The sequence below is a fragment of the Lepidochelys kempii genome, chromosome 3, assembly GCF_965140265.1.
Source record: "Lepidochelys kempii isolate rLepKem1 chromosome 3, rLepKem1.hap2, whole genome shotgun sequence".
Taxonomy (NCBI): Eukaryota; Metazoa; Chordata; order Testudines; family Cheloniidae; genus Lepidochelys; species Lepidochelys kempii.
Window position 1 is genome coordinate 126,420,003 of NC_133258.1, and position 21,431 is coordinate 126,441,433.

The window sequence follows — 21,431 nt, forward strand, 5'->3', positions numbered from 1 at the left end:
AGTTTCTCATAATTTCCCTTCCATAGGTGGAATGGAAAAGGGGAAAACATATCTTAAATTGATGTAACTTTATTATCAAAATTAGAAGTCATATGTCATGCTCTTAAACATCTGTGAGCTATGCTACTGAAAATGCCTACATAAAACTATAAGACCAAGCAACTCAAGGAGAAACACACTATAAATTAGGCATTTTAATATGCATACTACTGGGTAAATTTGCAGTGAAAGCAGAAATAAAACTGATAAGACAAATTTTAGAGAAGTTACATTCTGTATCAAGGCTGGTGATGTTTTTAGTTGGATTACAGACCACAGTTTGGAGCTGTTTACGGTTGCTGAAAGTCTGTGTATTAATCCTTATGAAACATAATATGAACATTTTCTTCCTCAAACTCCTGTCTAGAATCAAATAACTAATCCCTGTAATGCCTAAATACTATCATCCCCATTCTACAGATTAAAAAAAAAATCATTGAGTTATTTACCCAAAGCCACTGCAGGAGTCAATGCCAGAGATGGGATTAGAGCCCACACTGGCTTCCAGTCCTGTGCTCAAATCACACACACCATGGGTGAAACTCTGCTCCTCTGAAGTCAATAGGAGTTTTGCCATAGGATTCTATGGAGCCAGAATTTTGTCCCATGGCTCTTTCAGATTTACAATTCCATAGCAGAGAAGCACAACTGTGTCCTTTTTAATAAGGATATAGACCAGATTCAATGCTGCTTTAAGTGGTTACAGATCCACTGACCCCAAGTTTAAGAGTCTGATTCTTCTCTCCCTCACACTCATTTTACAGCATTGTCTCTAATGAAGTTATTTCTGATTTACACTGGTGTAAATAGGAGGAGAATCAGGCCCTTACACTTGAAGTCAATGAGGCTGTACCTGCTTACGCCAGCACTGAATTTAGACCAACATGGCATTCTTTTCCAATTTGAAATTAAAAGGATTTTTTTTAAGTTCTTACCATAGTCCATGAATTGTCCAGTACTGGGGGGGATCTTTGCAGTCATTCTCACTCATCTAAAGAAAGCAAAAGTCCATAACATTTATTAAATACATTGCTTAGTCAGAGATCACCTAATCCATTTTGGGTTTAAAAGCATTAGAGCATGCTAAGGGACTTACCACAAACATGCTGAATGAGCAGCACAAATATATGAAAGATCAAGGGCAGATTCTCAGTTAGTGTAAATCGGCATAGCTGCATTCACTTAGATGGACTAAGTCTTATTTAGATCTAATGAGGATCTGGCCTGCAGTTCCCAGCAGTTTCCTATTTAAGAGATCAACAAACCTTTTCACTGAGTTCAGAGTTCCCAAAACAAAGAGATTTTAAACACTGTGAGAAGCCATCAATCGTGTGTTAGTGAAATCAACCAGGGCCAGTTTTAGGGGCAGGCCAGTAGGGCAGTTGCCCTGGGCGCCAACTTCCCGGGGAGCACCACTCCGCTGTGCCATTTTTTCCCCCACTCCACTGGTTAGCCAGCTAAGCCACTCTTGGGGGAACAAAAATGTTCTCCGGCCCTGACGCCAGCAACGGTTTGTACATGTGCATGAGCAATTCTACTGCTGGTATAAAGAAAATGAGACAATCCAGATTGCTGCAGTATGCAGCACTCTATTGGCTGCAAAATCCAAGTAGACATACAATGATTAAGGGAGAGAACCACACCAGCATTCACAGCCCAAATAATTACCTATGCAAATCATTAACTACTAAAGAAAGGGCAGAACAGTACATACAGGAACTTCCAAGGAGCTCAGTAAATATAATATGGGGGCCCAGTCTTGCAAACGCTAATCCCACTGATTTCAGTTTAACTACTTGCTTGAGCACGGATTATTACTATTCTATAAGGGTTGGGGTTCCCCGCCTGAAAGGAAGCAAAGCCCTTGATTACACAGGGAGAGCAGAGCACTGTGCATAAAATGTTGTTTTTAGTGTAGGTTATATGCTTCTGATCAGTCACTAAACTTGATGCTCAGACTGTCAGACTCGGTGGTTTTTTTTTTTTTTGTACTTTCCCCAGTATGCCTGGTGACCACCAAATAGTTTAATGTAAATATTTATTAAAAAACAAAAACTCCCTACTAGCTTCTCTTTTAATCTCTGCATGTTCCTTTCTGCCCTAATTAGTGTGATTCACTTTGTCAGAGCAGTAGCTCTGACACTGCAAAAGGACAGAATAAGACCTGTAACCTCACTAATTGTCTAGGCTTCTACAGTCCTATGCCATGCATAAAACAGCATGCTTAATTTTTCACATTTGCTTTCCATGTGTGTCAGTTTCCTTTCTCTCTGATCTTGCCACCTACATAGTCTAGTCACTAGACTGCAATTAAACCCAGTGTCTGTTTTATTCCAGAAGGGAAATTAGACAAACAACATCGCTCCTCAAAGGAGGCAGGCTTTGTGAAATCAAAACACTTCAGATAGCTAAACCAGAAATACAGTCAATTAACAACTATCCAGTAAGTTACATCTTCCCTGGAACACTGTCTTACACCTAAATAGCTCGGACCACTAAGTTTGCTAATCACTTGGGGCCTGCTCCAGCTCCCATCAAAGTAAATGGCAAAACTTCCATTAACTTCAGTGCAAGCTGGATCAAGACCTTGCTTTGAAATTCCTAGAAAGTCAAACATCAAAGGCTGACAGTCCTTCAAATTGAAGTCCTTCTTAGACTGGTATGAACATAGATTAAACTCGCCAAGCTTGAAATTCAATTGGCTTGCACTTTATGTAATCATTTTAAACCTATGCAAACTGAGTGCAAGCAAGTGATGAATTCTGATCTGGTAGCATTTTAGACCAAACTTTGCACGGGCGTAAATGGACAAGGTGCAAGGTACCAGAGAATCAGGCCCACCACACGGAACCGGCTGGCACAGTACCTTTTACAGATTTCACTTTCTCTATATTACCCTCCAAATTTCAGAGTAGCAGCCGTGTTAGTCTGTATCCGCAAAAAGAACAGGAGTACTTCTGGCATCTTAGAGACTAACAAATTTGTTAGTCTCTAAGGTGCCACAAGTACTCCTGTTCTTCTTCAGATTTGTGGTTCTTTGAGATATTGTAGCTGGTGTGGAAGAAGAGGAGTAATATGGTTTTGAACATTTTGACAACCATTTGGCAATCAGACTGTATAGCACAGTCCAATTTGGTATGATAAGCCATCTTTCAAATTGTATTAGAAAAAACAGAATGCAGATGCAAGCCACCAGAGGGCCCATTTATCACTTCTTATAATGAAAGGAAGAATGGTGTGTTGGTTAGAGCCCTATCCTTGGGAGACCTGGGTTCATTCCCAGTTCTGCCACATACTTCCTATGTGATCCCAGGCAAGTTATGTCTATGGATCAGCTCTCTGTCTGTAAAATGAGGATAATAGCACTGCCCTACTTAATAAGGTGTTGTGAGGATACATATATTAAAGACTGTGAGGTGCTCAGAGACCATGGTATTGGAGGCCATATAAGTACCTACAATAAATAGATCTAGTTTAAATGAAAATCTACTTCATTTATATAGATCCTACAAAAATAAGTTCATCCAGGATAAACACCAAAGCAACCGTGAAAATGGAAACTAGAGGCTGGTTTCTGTATTTACAATATAAACGGATTGTTTATGGGGACCGTATGGGAAAAGAGCTGTCTTGCTTCAGAATGCGTACCAGACTCTCATGAATATGTAGCACAGGCCACTTGCAAGCAAACATTTGCTGGAAATACTCACAAATGTGTAGAACTATAACACAATTGCTCTGAGGTAACCTGGTTTTAGAACAAGCTCCTTCAGAAGAATACAATATGTTAGTGCTCGGGGTAAAATGTATCTATAGTGGGACACGTCTCTTGGGTAATACTAGTACAAACATGAGACTATCCAGTTCGGAGAAGGAACATATTGTAAAGGCAACTGTACAGTTAAATAATTTTGGAAATATGAAAGGCATAACTGACAAAATTGCAGGCCATCAAGCCAACTCATTTTTAGAAACAGCAACGTTTGCACATGACTAACAGAGGAACAAAGGAACAACTTTATTTGGTGTCCATAAGCAAGGACTTTTTGGTCTAATGACAGATCAAAACAGCAGTGGTTCACCATAATCTCTTTGATTGCTGAACTCTATTTTATTTGATGTGTCTCTTTTCCCTTGTAACCTTTAATATTCAGTCACAACTAAAACCCTGTAGCTAGGAACGTCTTTGGTCACATCAGTATTATTGAAAACTGGTTTCATTCTTAAATGAAATGTGTGATGCTGGCAGGCCAGGCGCCAGCTCATGCTAAGGTCCCCGTGTCTCAAGTTAACACTGATAAATACATAGCTGGAATCTGTCTGGCTTACTTGGGGGTTAAAATTGATAGAATAATTGGGACACAAATACATAGAAGAAAGTGAAATTGTTCGAATGACAAGCAAAAGTGTTTAAATTATTGAATGCTTGGGAGTTGCTGCATGCATTAATCTTATTTGTAATATCTGTGTTCCAAACTGTAATGTAATACTATGAGCAGTTGTATTGTGAGCCTCTGTGACTGCATACAGGAGAGGGACATTAATTAATGCAAAGAGATGCTCTTCTACAGAAATTGTTACATCCCTCCTGAAAGAGGAGACCTATTGATACCAGGTGAGCTAGGGTTGGATCTTACAACTGGAAACTCCCTCCATCTGGAGTGAGAAAGAGTCAACAACAGTCAACAGGACTAAAGATACTCCTTGTTGTTCTGCTCTCCTCCTCATGAAGATCAGTCATGCAAGTGGACTCCTCCCACCAGCTGAGAGTACATGACAGGAGGGGGATAAAACCCCCAAACTAAAAGAATTAAGGATCTCTATGCTGCTTGGACTCCGCGGGGCAAGGTGTTTCTAGGTCTAGGCAAGAGATTCCCCAGATGCTTAGCCCGGGTTAGCCCTGAAGGACAAACAGAGCTTGCTGATTATAGACGTCTATATTACCTTTTGAAACCTAGGACTAACTCATTTGTGTGTCTGGATAGGTCTACACTGCAATTAAAAACCTACCACAATTAATTAATTAACACCACAATTAAACAGCCACTTAGCCTGAGTCAGCACTGTTTAACTGTGGTGTTAATTAATTAATTAATTGTGGTGGGAGGGTCCCAGAGCCCGGGCTCCAGCCCAAGCCCAAACATCTGCACCACAATTAAACAGCCCCACGAGCCTGAGTCAGCTGGCATGAACCAGCCATGAGTGTATAATTGCAATGTAGACAGAGCCTATATTTGCTTGCTTTATCCTCGTAAATAACTCTCTAGTTTCCTTTGCCTATTTAATAGGACTTCATATTAGTTTACAAGTGTTGTCTCTGGTGTGAGATCTAAAGCACAATTGACCTGGGGTAAGTGACTGGTCCATTGGGATTAGGAGTAACCTGATTATTCCTGTGATTCTCAGTGTAAGGGACCATCTATCACAGAGATAGACTCACCTGGGTGGCAAGACAGATGGAGTACCCAAGGGGACTGTCCATGACTCCATGTTAAGGCTGTAAAAGTATCTGAGGAGTTTGCACTTGGTGCAGTTAGTTGGTAAAATTTATGTTTAAAACTCACAGCCAATTAGGGGTTTGTGCCCTGGTTTTTAGTGGTCTGCCCTGGAGTTGGTGTTCGTGGTCTTGCAGCACCACTGTGTCACCAATGTATTCTGTTGAACAGTCCTCCCTGTTTCCTTTCTCCTAGGTGGCTCTCTCATTTGTTCAGTTGCTATGTGTGATGCAAAACAGATTTAGGCAGAGCTGAGAATCTGGCCTTTATCTTCCTTCCTGTTCTCCCCTTGCTCACCGAGACAGAGACTGAATGACCAAACTTTTACAACAGATTCCCCCTCTCCACAGGCCTCCATATTCCCAATGGACGGCAAGGCAGCTACTGCTACTGTGTGCGAGAATAAGTATCTTCAGAACAGGCAGCACTTAAAACAGACCCTAATCAACTCCAAGAAAGACAGGCACAGTCATTAAAGCTTCCCTCCGCCAGTTCCTTAACCCATGTTCTCCAGCGGGGAGGGTGGGACGGACACAACTTTTCCTATTCAACTGTTCCCGTTCCCATCTAACAGGGTTCACAATCCCTTAGGATTGAACAGTCCAAGTCTTACCCTCCCCAAAGGTCTCTAACTCCTACAGAATCATAAAGTAGCTCACCACCACTGAAGCCATGATGACGAGTCAAGTGTAACAGCACACCCCTCCTTTAAAGAGTTCTCTAGCATGGCTTTGCACGGCTTTTAAGTAGTTTATAACATTACCTCTGCATTAGAAATAGCAGTCGTCAAGTGTCACAAGTGACTCAAAGGCTAAGTAATAGGAAGTTGACATTAGAAAAAAATTCACTGCACAACGTACTACTTTTATGGGAGGTTGATAAACCATTGGAACAATTTATTAAGGGAAGCGGTAAATTCATCATCACTCAGAGTCATTAAATTGAGATTGGATGCCTTTCTAAAAGAGATGGCCTCAGTTCACCCACAAGTTACTGGGCTCAATAATGTTCACTTATGGAGCAGGAAGAACAATTTTCTCCACTGTAGGAATCACTAGATGAAATTCTAAAGCCTGTGTTATGCAGGAGGTAAGACTAGATGACCCTAATGGTTCCTTCTGGCCTTACTCTATTAACAGAAAACCTAAACATACAATGTCCAATCTAACCAAGTCAGAGAAAAGACTTACTCAAAAGTTACCATACACAATAAAGTAATAGCTTAAAATGTATAAACATCTAAGGTGTGTATGCTCTCTATTTCTAGCATGAACACTCTACTCAAGGGATTTCAAAGTGATCATGAAGCAGATTTCATTTTAAATTTACTAAAGAAAGAGTTACAGTTTTCTGAATATCTTTTCCGTACACACAAACAACCATAGCCGGTAGGAATAAAGACGAACATCATCTGCACACCAAGCAAGAGTTTAACCTCCTGGAGACAGCTTTGCATATAAGCAAAGCGGCTGACTGACTGACAGACACACCCACCCACTCCACCCCGTCACGAAATATAACCTAATAATAATAAGCATTTGCATAGAGTATTTTATCATCAAAGCACTTTACAAACATGAATGATGGAATCTGTGTTGTAATCTCCTGTATCCATTTTTTTTAAAGTCATTAGAGTAGTTTATTAATCATTTTGAAAAAAGAAGGCACAATGCTAGTGATATTTTCCTCCTGAAATATGGAAATCATTTGAAAGACACTTAAGAAACAGATTGTTTTGCAGCTTAAAAGACTATATTTTTTTAAACCAACTACAGCTGCATTCTGGAACCCTGCTTCCATATATTATATGATATTAACAGGAATCTGTAAGTTTTGAAAGCATAGGAGGTGGAACTGAAGTTAAGATTTCTGTAAGCACTCAAGGCTGTAAAACGGTGCAAAATGTCACCTAACGATTATATTCTTTCAGAGTTACTCTAGTCCATTAGATACATTTGTATCCATCTTGATTCCTCTCCCCACATGAGACACTGTAAGGATTACTGTTAAGAGAGCCTGCCTTTTTGGTAGCTTGCCAAGTCTTCAGTTATCCTGCTTGCAGCTTCTCCATTTTAGCTCACAAAATTATATAACATTTCAGCCAACATCAGAGTTCTAGAATTAAAAGCAGCAGCCAGGCTGGATGCATAGTAGTACAATATTTTACTTTGACAGTCTGCATGTCTCATTCATTTAACCACAGATTTGCAAGGCCCTTGATTTTGGGTTGCCTGTTTGCATGCTTGACTTGTCACCAGATTTTCAGAAGTGCACACCAGCAGAAGTCCAACTGAAGTAACTGTGAACTGTGTGCACCCAATAGCACTGAAAATCAGACCTAATACACCTCAAATTGCACACCCGAAATCAGCTATCATGTTTGAAAAATTGGGTGTTAAGTTCTCCACTATCATTGCCTCCCAATTTAGAATAATGTAGAGCACAAATCCTGCTTCCTTCAGAAGAGTTTAACACTGTATATGCTTTACTGTTGCTGCTTTTCTCCCTAATTTGATTCCTGAAACAGGATTGACAAGCCTAAAAAGCTGCCCTTAAACAAGAGAGCGTGCCCCTGAATGCTACAGTTAGAGGTTTAAACGTGTCTCTCTCAGAATTGCAGTTCCAGATGTGTAGCAGCAACACTTGCCCTAGCTGAGGCTTCTCTTTATTAATCACAGGATGATATGGCCCTGCCTCAGCCAATCTGATTAAGAACCCCCAAAAATGTACACTTAAATTTGAAGTCAACAACAAAAAAGCAGATCTCTGTTGTGTGTTCTACCTCGCTAAAAAAAACCACACCACTTATCAGAATTTAATGTCATTGGAACTGAAGGGAAGTACATTTATTTGCTAAGTACTTTACAAACATAACTGGAAACTCTGCTCTAGGATTCCTGCTAGGACACATCAGTGATAGATATTGAATTTTTCAGTTTAATCCATATTTAATGGCAGCACTAAAACAATAGAGCCAATATTGTGAAGCTTAATCAAACTGGTAGACAGGTATTCTTATGAATAGTTCATTGACTTCAGTGAAACCACTCATGTGAGTAACTGCCCACTAAACTGAGCTAGGGTCACATAGCCGTATGAGCCTAAGATTGTAAGGAGACATTGCTCATTGTATGTTTTACTATTCAGGCTTATTTGCTACCTCTTAGGGTTAGAGACTGTTATAGATATGGCACCAGCCACTTGTTCTTTACTGTTGCTCTCGAGCCACTGACAGATGTGACAAACAGATATTAACCAATACTCAGAGAAGTGAGAGTACCAAAATGTAAAAAGAAAAGGAGTACTTGTGGCACCTTAGAGACTAACACATTTATTTGAGCATAAGCTTTCGTGAGCTACAGCTCACTTCATCGGGTGCATGCAGTTTTTTCCACTGAATGCATCCGATGAAGTGAGCTGTAGCTCACGAAAGCTTATGCTCAAATAAATGTGTTAGTCTCTAAGGTGCCACATGTCCTCCTGTTCTTTTTGCGGATACAGACTAACACGGCTGCTACTCTGAAACCTACCAAAATGTAAGTAGGTTTAAATATTTCAGGGATTTTGCTATAATACTAGGTTCATCTTATTTTCAGCTATATACAGCATGATATATTTTAAAAAAACAAAAACAAAACAAAGCTCACCTTGCATACGGTCACGGGCCAGTGATGAACAAGGAATAGCTTTTTCCAAGTGCGAGGATGGTGCTCACTGGAGAAGAAGAGATGAGACATTTATTTTCCTCATGCATTTCAAAAAGCAAAACTCCTCCAACTAATGACACATTGCTAAGTAGTGTAACACACATTGATTTTAATCAACCATTATTTATTCTTTCTATTGCAGCTGTACCTAACGATCCCAAACAAGAAGTAGGGACTTGCTGTAATAGGCAGTGCACAAAGAAATAGTGGGTTTTGATTGTTATTAATATATTACTTATTGCTAAACAAATTCCACTGATGGCAGCTCATCTCCCTATAGATTTTCTATTTAATACACAGAGAATGAGAATAATTTTATTAGATTTAGAAGAGCACTTGGACTTTTTCTTATGGCAATAAAAACACATTTAGAGGGTGCCAGGAATCTCTTAATTTTTCTTCATGGCTGTGTTATTTGAAAAGGATGTGGACAGCATTCTTGAAACTGTAACTGTTCTTCTAAAACAATCACTATGATCACGCAGGAGTTGTGAAAATGACTGACTGTAAGAGCAATGCACTTACACAACAGATTCACATTGAGGAGTAAAGCCAGGGCTTGAGGCAGTGAAAGCAAAACTCCTAGGTTAACAATTTGGGGTGGGAGTGGGATAGGAAAAGAGTGGAGTACGGAGACTGGATAGCTGCAGATGCTTTGAGAAACAGGGGGCGAAAATAATGCAGAAAAAGGGATGTCATGTATAACAGTAGTTGTTAAATAAAGTATATATTAAAACCTTACAAAACCTCCATTTGCTCAAGCCAACAGAATGACCTGCAGAACGGACAGAGTAAATGGCTGTTAACCTCTTGTGAACAGCCAATTTGTCATATGCTCTTTGTTAGAACAAATGTGAAAGAGAAAAAGGAAATAGAGCAATTATTTGAGAAAGTAAATTTTCCCCAAGCAAGGAGAAGCAGAAAAATATATTTATGGTTTTGTCATGAAGTTACCCCAAATTCTGAATCTGTCCATCCGTGGTTTTGCACTATTAAGAGAGAAAATGTAGCCAACTAAACAGATAGATTTATGTGTGGTTTTTAATTCATTATACTCAACTGCTATGGAACAAATCAGGCGTAGCCACAATAATAACCATCAACATTTTCCTACTGAGATCACTAACTGGCCCTATATTACACAGTTATTGTTGGATCTTCTAATATTTTGCAACAGTTGAAAGATGTCCTTGTGCTATGTGAGTCCTAAAGTTGTTAACCTCGGAGATTTGCTTCACTGCCTTAAGCCCTGGCGTTATTCCTCAATGTGAATCTGTTGTGTAAGTGCATTGCCCTTACAGTCATGTCATTTTCACAACTCCTGTGTGATCACAGTGATTGTTTTAGAAGAACACACTCACCAAAACTCTCTTTTTCTGGACTTAAAATTGAAAACGTTCCACTACTATACTAATTATTCCAAAACTAAACATTACCCCCTATACACATACACACACACACACACTCAAAAACTTTATTAACTTAGGGCTAGATCCACAAAGGGGCTCAGGTGCTTAAAACAACCCTCCCCCGCCCCCGGCCGCCTAACCCTGTAGGTAACGGAACTCACTTGGAACCTACACGGTTCCCATTCTGGAGAACTATCAACCTACTTCTCAGAGAAAATGTCACAAATTTGAATCTCTCCCCCAGAATATCAGAAACCATACAATGGATTTAGGCTTGATAACACAATACTTTCCCTCTCTGAATGTGACCTATTCACATAACAGATAATTCTACAAAAATTGCAGAAAAACTGAGCCATCACCTGCCACTTGGAACTATGCATCTTTTAGGCCTGGCCTGCACTAGGAATGGATATTGGTAAGCTAAGTATCTCAAGGGTGTGAAAAATTCACAATTGAGAAATGTAGCTTTACTGACCTATTTCCTGGTGTAGCCAGGACTAGGTCAACGGAAGAATTCTTCCGTGGAACCAGCTACCATCTCTCGGGGAGGTGGATTACCTAGGCTGATGGGAGAATCTCTCCCGTCAGTGTAGGTAGTGTCTTCACTGAAGTGCTACAATGGTGTACCTGCGTTGCTGTAGCATTTTAAAATGTAAATATACGCTTAGCTAGTGAGTCAAAAGCACCTTGGACCTTTACTAACTGAAATGATGACGACATCTACCACCACCTCTAACACAGCAAAAAAATGGGTCTCTCTCAGGCCTAACAAACATTTTCATTACACACTTCACTTTGTCACAGTGGCCATGCTTAAAAACTTGTCAGTTTCATTAGCTAAATTAACACAAAATTGAGCAGGTTTTCCATTTATTATTTATAGGCACTGCCTAAAACAAATACTAGATTGAAATTAATTATGAAGCAAAACTGTAATGTTTTTAAGTGCAACAAGTTTCCTCCCTTCTTCTTTCTGCCATATTAATAAATGTAAACCTCAATTTTTCTTAGGCATAAAAAAGCAGCTTCACTCATACAGTATCATTATGCAGACGGAGACAAAAATATAGTGCATCAAAAATAGCACAAGATGAAACAAAAATTTCACATTGATAAAAGCCCAATCATATTCCAGAAGTTTAAGTTCTGCTTAAACAAACAAACTTGGTAAGATATTAGAAACTTTTCCAACTGATAACTTACCTTTCCAGGAATTTATAGGAAGTACACCCAGAATAAAAAGCCAGACAAAAAGAACCCAGAATCAAATAATGTGCTGTAGCCGGCTTCATTTTATTTACCATATATCTATAAAGAGAAAAAGAAACCTGTAAAAATTACCAGTCAGATGTTTAGTCAGAAATAAAAACTTAACCAACTTGCAGACACTACAGAAACAACAGAAATTATCAATGCTATGTGAAATTTAAAACAGAACTTATTTTAACACATGAATATACAGTATCTTTTGAAAGTTGTACATGATTTTTTTGTTTAAAGTATGAAATTTCATATTTCCACTCGAATCCGGCCTGAAACCACTGGCTTATCTCTTACTTGCACAGCACATTATACCATTGGAAAGCTGGCCCCTGAGATATATTGAGAGCTGAACCATAGTATTTATATGTAAATAAGCTTTATGTTGCATAAACTTACATTACTGTTGAGTTCAAATGCACAAAGTGATTAATTTAGGAAACTCAAATTTAACACTAATATTCTATTTGGCCCATCCAAGCTGAACCTTCATGAAAACTCATTGGGACTAAAGTTTCATTTATTTTCTATGGGTGAAATTCCCACCTATGCAGAAGGCCTATGTTCTACTTAATAATAGTTACAGTTCAGCCCTCACAATAAGATTTAAGTGGTATTGAAGTGGTTTATAATGTTTGTGCTGGCCCTTTGCACAGGGTGGAGTTTTACCTTGAGTGCTTATTAAGGGGATACCATCCAGTTAGAACTCACATCTATCTGAAAGTGAGATTGTAAAAAGTAACACCCAAGATAACTAGAACTTAAAGAGTTCCACACACAATTCAAATAAGATCAAAGGCATAGGGAGGGCCTGATTTTTAAAGCAGACTTTCTCTTTTGCATCCACAATGCATTGCCAGGAAAAAATTTGAATGAATTACAGGTACAAAGTTGTGGGAACAATTAATTGCAAGTGGAAAAGTGTGCTTGCCAAAATGGAAAAGTAGTTTGAAAATCTGGTCCTGAAAGTTTGGAGCTAGAGAACAGAGAGATATTTCATGATTTCTTGGAAAAGAGTGTGATCCTACTGCTAATCAATTTTTTTTTTCCAGATTTCAACTTTTCTACAAGTTTTCAATCAAAATTTTGAATTGAAAAAATAAGATAATTTTTATGTCGTTTGCCCACCATTTCCCCATCAGCACTGTAACACGTTGTGCTGGTGAGAGACTCAAATTTCATTTCCTAGTTACAGTCATCTGACTTAAGCTTTGTTTCACTGATCTAATATCATGTCACCTGACAGAGGCCAATCTGCAACTCCAGTGGTTACAGCATCTTCCCACACAACCAAATTCCTGATCAGCAAAATCTGTTCTGTTTTGGGGAAACTGCTTGTGTCAACTGCAGATCAACCCAGTGAGAGCAAAAAAAGGTGATTCAAGAGAAATGAGCCTCGCTGGAGATGAGAAGTGTCAGAACCATTACAAAAAGAAATTGGGGGCAAAACATAATGACCTAATTACTTCCATGAACCTCCCTATTATCAAATTCCTATTACACATATCGGTAAAGTGCAAGGTGGTTTGAACAACGAAACTGCAGTTTTCTAGACAAAGTTGCAAGAAGCCATAAAGATGACGCCTCTTTCTCTCCCTGGATGAGCAGAAAGGACATAACTCATATCCTGGGTGGAAATTTCAAGACTTTGCCAAAAAGAGAACCAGGCACCATTGCCCAGCAGAAGGGCGGGGGGGGAGTGGAGATGCTGTTGTGTTCAATCTGCTGGTCTGCTTCCCAAAAGCCAAAACACCTGGCTGAGAGAGACTGTAAGCTGGACTGTCACTGGCTAGCTAGAGTGCCCCCTTGCTTTGTATTAGCTAAAATCCTGTCTATCCTGAGCATTCTATTAACTCTTGTCTTTTAAAGTCCTATCCTAGGAAGACCACTGTGAAGCTGGAAAAAGAATAAGACCATAGCTGTCATAATCCCTACAGTGAATCACCTGAATTAACTTTATCAGTCCAGAGAAAGACAACTGAGAAGCTGAGCTAGAGAACTGAGCTTCACCGCAGTTCTAACTGAAAACCAGCAAAATTACTTTTATAAAAACACAATGTGTTGTTTACCCAACGATGACTTGGTTATGGCTAGACTACGTGCTTCTCAGAAAGCATAAACCTGAGTTAAAACCCTCTGAATGACTAAAATGTATAACGTGCACTTGTATTTCACGAACATGTTTAGTTTAGTTATACTGAATCACTAACTCAATAGAAAGCATTGATGCTGGAGAAACTCATTACACTAACTAAGCTTCATACTATTTAGAACAGGAAACTATGCTTCCCTAAAGCAAAAATTAGCTGTGCAAAACCCAGAGTGTTTCTGAGAGCTCAGTCTAAAAGTCATACAGATTTTGTGATCAAGAGAATTGACAGCTTCTTAAGAGGAAAAAGCTTTGAATTGGCTTGCAAGCTGAAGATTTTACCACTATTTCAGCCGTTGTTTAAACTAAGGCAAGAGCTTTCCGTGTTGGTGAAATTCCAGAGAAATTACAAAAGCTTCCAGATAATTACCTGCATATTATATTTGATATTTAATATTTAATAATTTGATAATCTTGTGTGTGTGTTTGTGGTAAAGCTTGTCTATGAGTGTCACCTGGATAAAACAATTATTTGGTAATTAAGAAGCTTCTCTAAATTTTTTTTAAGTTACACTTAGAATTGTTTAGCTGAAATGACATCAATAGTCCCTTAAGGATCTATATTTATCTGCCAATGGAGTTATCTCAAATCAAGCTTAAAGAACCATAGTTTCACATTGATACCAAAAATCACCTGCCCAGACTAGTGTAAAACTAGGGAAGTCTGCCTTTGAAACAAGATTACGTTAAAACTGTGAATTAATTGATCTGCTTTATTATCTCATGAAAAGCATAACGTTCCATGTTGAGTTCAATTTTGATGTTGTAAACACTATCATTTAACCACATTTAGTTTGCTGTGATTTCTTATTTGCTTTAAAAGAGAGGTTGGCTTATAAAACTCAAATTTATAATAATTCTCCAGTTTGTACTTCAGTTAAGGAACACAGATCCAAAGAATGCTGAGAAACCGAGTAGCGATAACTGCTTAAATTATTTAATTAACTGGTGTGTGTGTTATAACTTCTCACAACATACTATACATGGAAATGAACTCCTGCAATGATGGCCAAAGGGGAAAACTATGGCAGTCAGCCTTACATATGAATGTGCAAAAATGGACACTGAGCTTCAGGTGAAAAGAAAAGGAGTACCTGTGGCACCCTAGAGACTAACAAATTTATTTGAGCATAAGCTTTCGTGAGCTACAGCTCACTTTATCGGATGCATTCAGTGGAAAATACAGTGGGGAGATTTATATACACAGAGAACATGAAACAATGGGCGTTATACACACTGTAAGGAGAATGATCACTTAAGATGAGCTAATACCAGCAGGAGAGCGGGGTGGGGGGGAGGGAAGAAAACCTTTTGTAGTGATAATCAAGGTGGGCCATTTCCAGCAGTTGACAAGAACGTCTGAGGAACAGTGGGGGGGGGGGCATGAAATAAACATGGGGAAATAGTTGTACTTTGTGTAATGACCCATCCACTCCCAGTCGCTATTCAAGCCTAAGTTAATTGTATCCAGTTTGCAAATTAATTCCAATTCATCAGTCTCTCGTTGGAGTCTGTTTTTGAAAGAATAAATGGACACAAATCAGATGTCAAGAATTATAACATTCATAAACCACTCGGAGAACACTTCAATCTCTCTGGTCACTCGATTACAGACCTAAAAGTCGCATTAAAACAACAAAAAGACTTCAAAAACAGACTCCAAAGAGAGACTGCTGAATTGGACTTAATTTGCAAACTGGATACAATTAACTTAGGCTTGAATAGAGACTGGGAGTGGATGGGTCATTACACAAAGTAAAACTATTTCCCCATGTTTATTTCATGCCCCCCCCCCCCGCGTTCCTCAGACGTTCTTATCAACTGCTGGAAATGGCCCACCTTGATTATCACTACAAAAGGTTTTCTTCCCCCCCCCCTCTCCTGCTGGTAGTATTAGCTCATCTTAAGTGATCACTCTCTTTACAGTGTGTATGATAACACCCATTGTTTCATGTTCTCTGTGTATATAAATCTCCCCACTGTATTTTCCACTGCATGCATTCGATGAAGTGAGCTGTAGCTCACGAAAGCTCATGCTCAAATAAATTTGTTAGTCTCTAAGGTGCCACAAGTCCTCCTTTTCTTTTTGCAGATACAGACTAACACAGCTGCTACTCTGAAACCTAAGCTTCAGGTGCTATCTCAAGCAAGACAGCACATACTTCCTCCCATGCAAAGCAGTAGGGGGCCTCATCCAAAAACCTGATCAACATACATTAAATTCTGATATAACAATGCTTTTTAGCTTCAGCAACATTAAGTCTCCACAACAGCAGAGCAAACAACCCTTTCCAAGTCTGAATAATACTTAAATAACTAGAAAAAAAATTATACAACAGATCATTACAATGGGCTAGACGGCTGCTAGTGAGCAGGTTTTATTTAGGCCCCTGGAAGCAAACTGTACCACAGTAAAACACAGAAAAGGCAGACAGACTATCACCCCATACAGACTGCGTGAAATGGAGGAAGGGTGGTTTTATAGTTAGGGCATAAGGCAGTCAATGAGGCAATCTACATTCTGTTCCCATCTGTACCATACACTTCCAGTGGGACCTTGGGTTGGTCTGTGCCTCCATTTCCTCAGCTAGGGATTAATACTACACACCTCCAGGAGTGTTGCAAGGTTTAATTCACTGTTATTTGTGAGGTGTTCATACCATGGGGACAATGTATAAATATCTTATTAAATAACACTGAAATTGCAAAGTACACAGCACTATGGAGACACAAACAGGTATGACTGTGTATGTAATGTGACAAAAGGGAGATATAAAATATATTTCGATTTCTACTCCCCTGTCTAATTTACCAAGGAGTTGTTGAAAGATATTCCTTCAAACTACCACACATAACACTTTTCATCAAAAAGAGAGGAAGAAAAGAATTATGCAGCACTTCTGGTAGACAGCATATTACACTGGGGCTCTCTAACCTTGCCCTGCCCTCTGATTTGTTCTCAGGGGGGAGTATAAGGTGTAGGTTTTGACCTACAGAAGTACTTTATGGAGTCCTAGTTACCTGCCACCCCAGTCCTGCAAAACTACGCATGGTAAACCTAACTTTATGCATGTGAATTATCCTACTGAAGTCAGTGGGGCAACTCACATGTGTAAAGTTAAGCCCATGTATGACTGCAGGATCCAGTTCAGAGAGATTACTTTCTCTGCAGTGATTTCAATCATCACACTACAATTGCATATGAGTTCCTGTTTCAAACAGGTAGAAACTTGGGGTGAGATAGTCTCAATGTAAGGGTCCTTAGTAGGGCTGTCAAGTGATTTAAAAAAAATTGTAATTAATCGTGATTAAAAAAATTGAATGATTATCACAGTGTTAAACAATAACAGAATACCAATTATTTAAATACTTTTGGATGTTTTCTACATTTTCAAATATATTGATTTCCATTACAAACACAGAATACAAAATATACAGTACTCACTTTATATTTTTTTATTATAAGTATTTGCACTGTAAAAAAAAAACAAAAGAAATTGTATTTTTCAGTTCACCTAATACAAGTACTGTAGTGCAATCTCTTTATCATGAAAGTTGAATGCACAAATTTAGAATTATGTAAAAAAACTGCATTAAAAATAAAAATAAAACTTTAGAGCCTGCAAGTCCACTCAGTCCTACTTCTTGTTCAGCCAATCACTCAGACAAACAAGTTTGTTAACATTTGCAGGAGATAATGCTGCCTGCTTCTTGTTTACAATGTCACCTGAAAGTGAGAACAGATATTCTAATTGCACTGTTGGAGCCAGCATCGCAAGGTATTTATATGCCAGATGTGCTAAAGATTCATATATCCCTTCATGCTTCAACTACCATTCCCAGGGACATGTATCCATGCTGATGACGGGTTCTGTTAGATAACAATCCAAAGCAGAGCAGACCAATGCACGTTCATTTTCATTATCTGAGTCAGATGCCACCAGGAGAAGGTTGATTTTCTTTTTTGGTGGTTCGGGTTCTGCAGTTTCCGCATCACAGTGTTGCTCTTTTAAGACTTCTGAAAGCATTGCTCCACACCTCGTCTCTCTCAAATTTTGGAAGGCACTTCAGATTCTTAAACCTTGGCTCAAGTTCTGAAACTATCTTAGAAATATCACATTGGTACCTTCTTTGCATTTTGTAAAATCTGCAGTGAAAGTGTTCTTAAAATGAACAACATGCTGGGTCATCATCCGAGACTCCTATAATAGGAAATATATGGCAGAATGCGGGTAAAACAGAGCAGGGGACATACAATTCTACCCCAAGAAGTTCAGTCACAAATTTAATTAACGCATAATTCTTTTAACTAGCATCATCAGCATGGAAGCATGTCCTCTGGAACGGTGGCCGAAGTATGAAGGGGCATAAGAATGGTTAGCATATCTGGCATGTAAATCCCTTGCAATGACAACTACAAAAGTGCCATGCAAATGCCTGTTCTCACTTTCTGGTGACATTGTAAATAAGAAAAGAGCAGCATTATCTCCTGTAAATGTAAACAAACTTGTTTGTCTTAGTGATTGGCTGAACAAGAAGTAGGACTGAATGGACTTTTAGGCTCTGAAGTTTTACGTTGTTTTGTTTTTGACTGAAGTTATGTAACAAAAAAAAATCTACATTTGTAAATTACACTTTCACAACAAAGAGATTGCACTACAGTACTTGTTTGAGGTGAACTGAAAAATACTATTTGTTTTGTTTATCATGTTTACAGTGCAAATATTTGTAATAAAAAATACACATTTTGATTTCAATTACAACACAGAATACAATATATATGAAAATATAGAAAAACATCCAAAATATTTAAAACATTTCAATTGGTATTCCACTGTTTAACAGCGTGATTAAAACTGTGATTAATTTTTTTAATCTCAATTAATATTATGAGTTAACTGCAATTAATCGAGAGCCCTAGTCCTTAGCTCTGGAATTGACTCCCCCACTTCACACACACACCAAGTCTGGATCTGTTGACCTTCAGGGACACTTAATTAATTTGCAAGAGTATCCAGAGAGTGTTGTCTTGCTCTGTACTAGTTGCTATGATGACACTCAGGAGAACAGGTTTCAGAGTAACAGCCGTGTTAGTCTGTATTCGCAAAAAGAAAAGGAGGACTTGTGGCACTTTAGAGACACAATCCCCGACCCCCTTTGCAGGTTTTATTAACTAACTAAAATTTATAACCAGAGATCACATCTGTTCTTCAAGGGTTCCTCTGAGGGGAAGGATTGAATGGGGGGACTCTTTGGCTAGATTAAGAATTAGGAGATTTTTTTTTTTTTTTTTTTTTTGGTCGTTGGCCCATTAGCCATATTTTTGTGTGTGTTAAATTTTGGCGGGGCACGTTGAAAGCTGCATAATCCCAGGAGAAAGGAAAGGGATGGGACATTTTGCATCGTGCTACAACTTGCTACCAAGTCAGAGAGGGGCAACACTGGCAAATGGATTAGAGCCCAGGCAACAAACCAGGCAGCTTGCTCAGTACACTGCAGCCAGCTGTGACAGGCACCCGGGCGAGCAGCTGAGCGTGGCTAGCCACACCAAGAAAGCTTTTGATTTTGAGAGCGCCGGGGTGAGACTGGCGGGAGCTGCGCAGCTCCCAGGAACAGCAGGCACCAGGCATCCAGCCTCAGCTCCCGCCCGCCACAGCGGAGAGGCGCGAACCCAGCCACGCGCAGCCCTTACCTGGCCCTTTGCGAACGCAGAGCCAGGGTCCCGCTCAGGCAGCAGCCGCCTCGCTTCAGCGCAAGAGGCCACTTCCGTCAACAACCCCGCGCAGAGCCGGCATTAAACCCCGCCCCCTGCGCTGCCCTTCCGCCCTTGCAGCCAGGGCGGGTGAGCCGCGGACGCGCGAGGCACCATTGGGAGCAGTGGGGTCCCGTGGGGGCGGGGGCTACCTCTTGGGAGCGTTAAGCAACGTGTTAGAAAGAGGCCGGGGTCCTCAAAGGGAGTTAGGCACCCAGCAGCTCCCATTGACATTCAGTGGGGCTTGGAGTCAGAGAACACTTCAGTCTCTCTGGTCACTGGATTACAGACCTAAAAGTGGCAATTCGTCAACAAAAAAACTTCAAAAACAGACTCCAACGAGAGACTGCTGAATTGGAATTAATTTGCAAACTGGATACAATTAACTTAGGCTTGAATAGAGACTGGGAGTGGATGGGTCATTACACAAAGTAAAACTATTTCCCCATGTTTATTCCCCCCACTGCTCCTCGGACGTTCTTGTCAACTGCTGGAAATGGCCCACCTTGATTATCACTACAAAAGGTCGTCCCCCTTCCCCTGCTCTCCTGCCAGTAATAGCTCACCTTATCTGATCACTCTCTTGTTACAGTGTGTATGGTTAACACCCATTGTTTCATGTTCTCTGTGTATATAAATTTCCCCACTGTATTTTTCACTGAATGCATCCGATGAAGTGAGCTGTAGCTCACAAAAGCTTATGCTCAAATAAACGTGTTAGTCTCTAAGGTGCCACAAGTACTCCTTTTCTTTTTAGGGGGGTTTGGGTGTCCAGATTCTTCCTTGGCAAATCTCAGCCTGCACCTTCCTGTATCTCGCAGAATTAGGTATAGTCTGCCCAGGCTAAGGCTTCACAATGTGTTTGTATTACCCTAATGCACCATTCCCCAAGTTCACACACCCCACCTTTCCACTAGCACCCACCAGCTGAGGCTCACTTGTGTTGTTGGAGACACTTTCTTTGTGCACTAAGATGGCATTCTTTTCAAAAGCTCTCCTGAGAAGGATTTTGCAGTGTGGGTTAGATGGGACATTTGAAGATTGCATTCATATATCTATCTTACCTCCCTCATTCAAGATGACACAGCTTGACAGCCCTGTGCATATATATGCATATATCTGCTTGTATCCATGCACCAAACAACAGAGGGATCCAACGTGTCTGTTATAAACTAAAGCATGAAAATAAAGTGTAAAGAGGTGCAGGGAGTTGAGCACCGAAACACAGAACAAAATCCACTCCTCTTGAAACTACCTTCACAAAAGTTACTGATGACCTCTTCCTATCCAAATCTTAAGAATCTCTTCTTCAGACTCAGGCTATGATGCAAAATGACCTATTTGCCCATGTTTCCCTCTGGAGCCCCAAGGCTATCTCCATTACTCACCTCCCAACTTTTTGGGGTTCCACCATTTAGGTCAGCTGCCCTTATTGTAGCTGTGATCTCGAGGGCAGTGATTCTCAACCAGGGATCCGGGGCTTCCTGGGGGGCCGTGAGCAGGTTTCTGGGGGACCATCAAAATAAACTAGAGAGCAGGGCTGGCATTACACTCACTGAGGCCCGGGGCTGAAGCCAAAGCCTAGGCAACTTAGCTTCACGGAGTCCCCTGAGGCAT

At 39.9% G+C, this 21,431-nt stretch overlaps 1 protein-coding gene across 4 annotated transcripts in view; it reads right to left on the bottom strand.

Annotated features, from left to right (window-relative positions):
• The window catches only part of RNASET2 (ribonuclease T2), an 81,289-nt gene extending 61,426 nt beyond the window's left edge, over positions 1-19,863 (bottom strand). For 3 of the 4 annotated variants that reach the window (XM_073337911.1, XM_073337909.1, XM_073337912.1), the window contains exons 1-4: positions 19,755-19,863; positions 11,857-11,961; positions 9,182-9,248; positions 975-1,030 (exon numbers count right to left, since the gene is read on the bottom strand). In XM_073337911.1, the coding sequence (XP_073194012.1) occupies positions 975-1,030; positions 9,182-9,248; positions 11,857-11,957 (224 nt within the window). In that variant the 5' untranslated portion in view covers positions 11,958-11,961; positions 19,755-19,863. Of the gene's footprint in view, positions 1-974; positions 1,031-9,181; positions 9,249-11,856; positions 11,982-19,754 lie in introns of all 4 variants that reach the window. The other variant, XM_073337910.1, reaches the window with a different exon arrangement.
• Between the last annotated feature and the right edge of the window lie 1,568 nt (positions 19,864-21,431).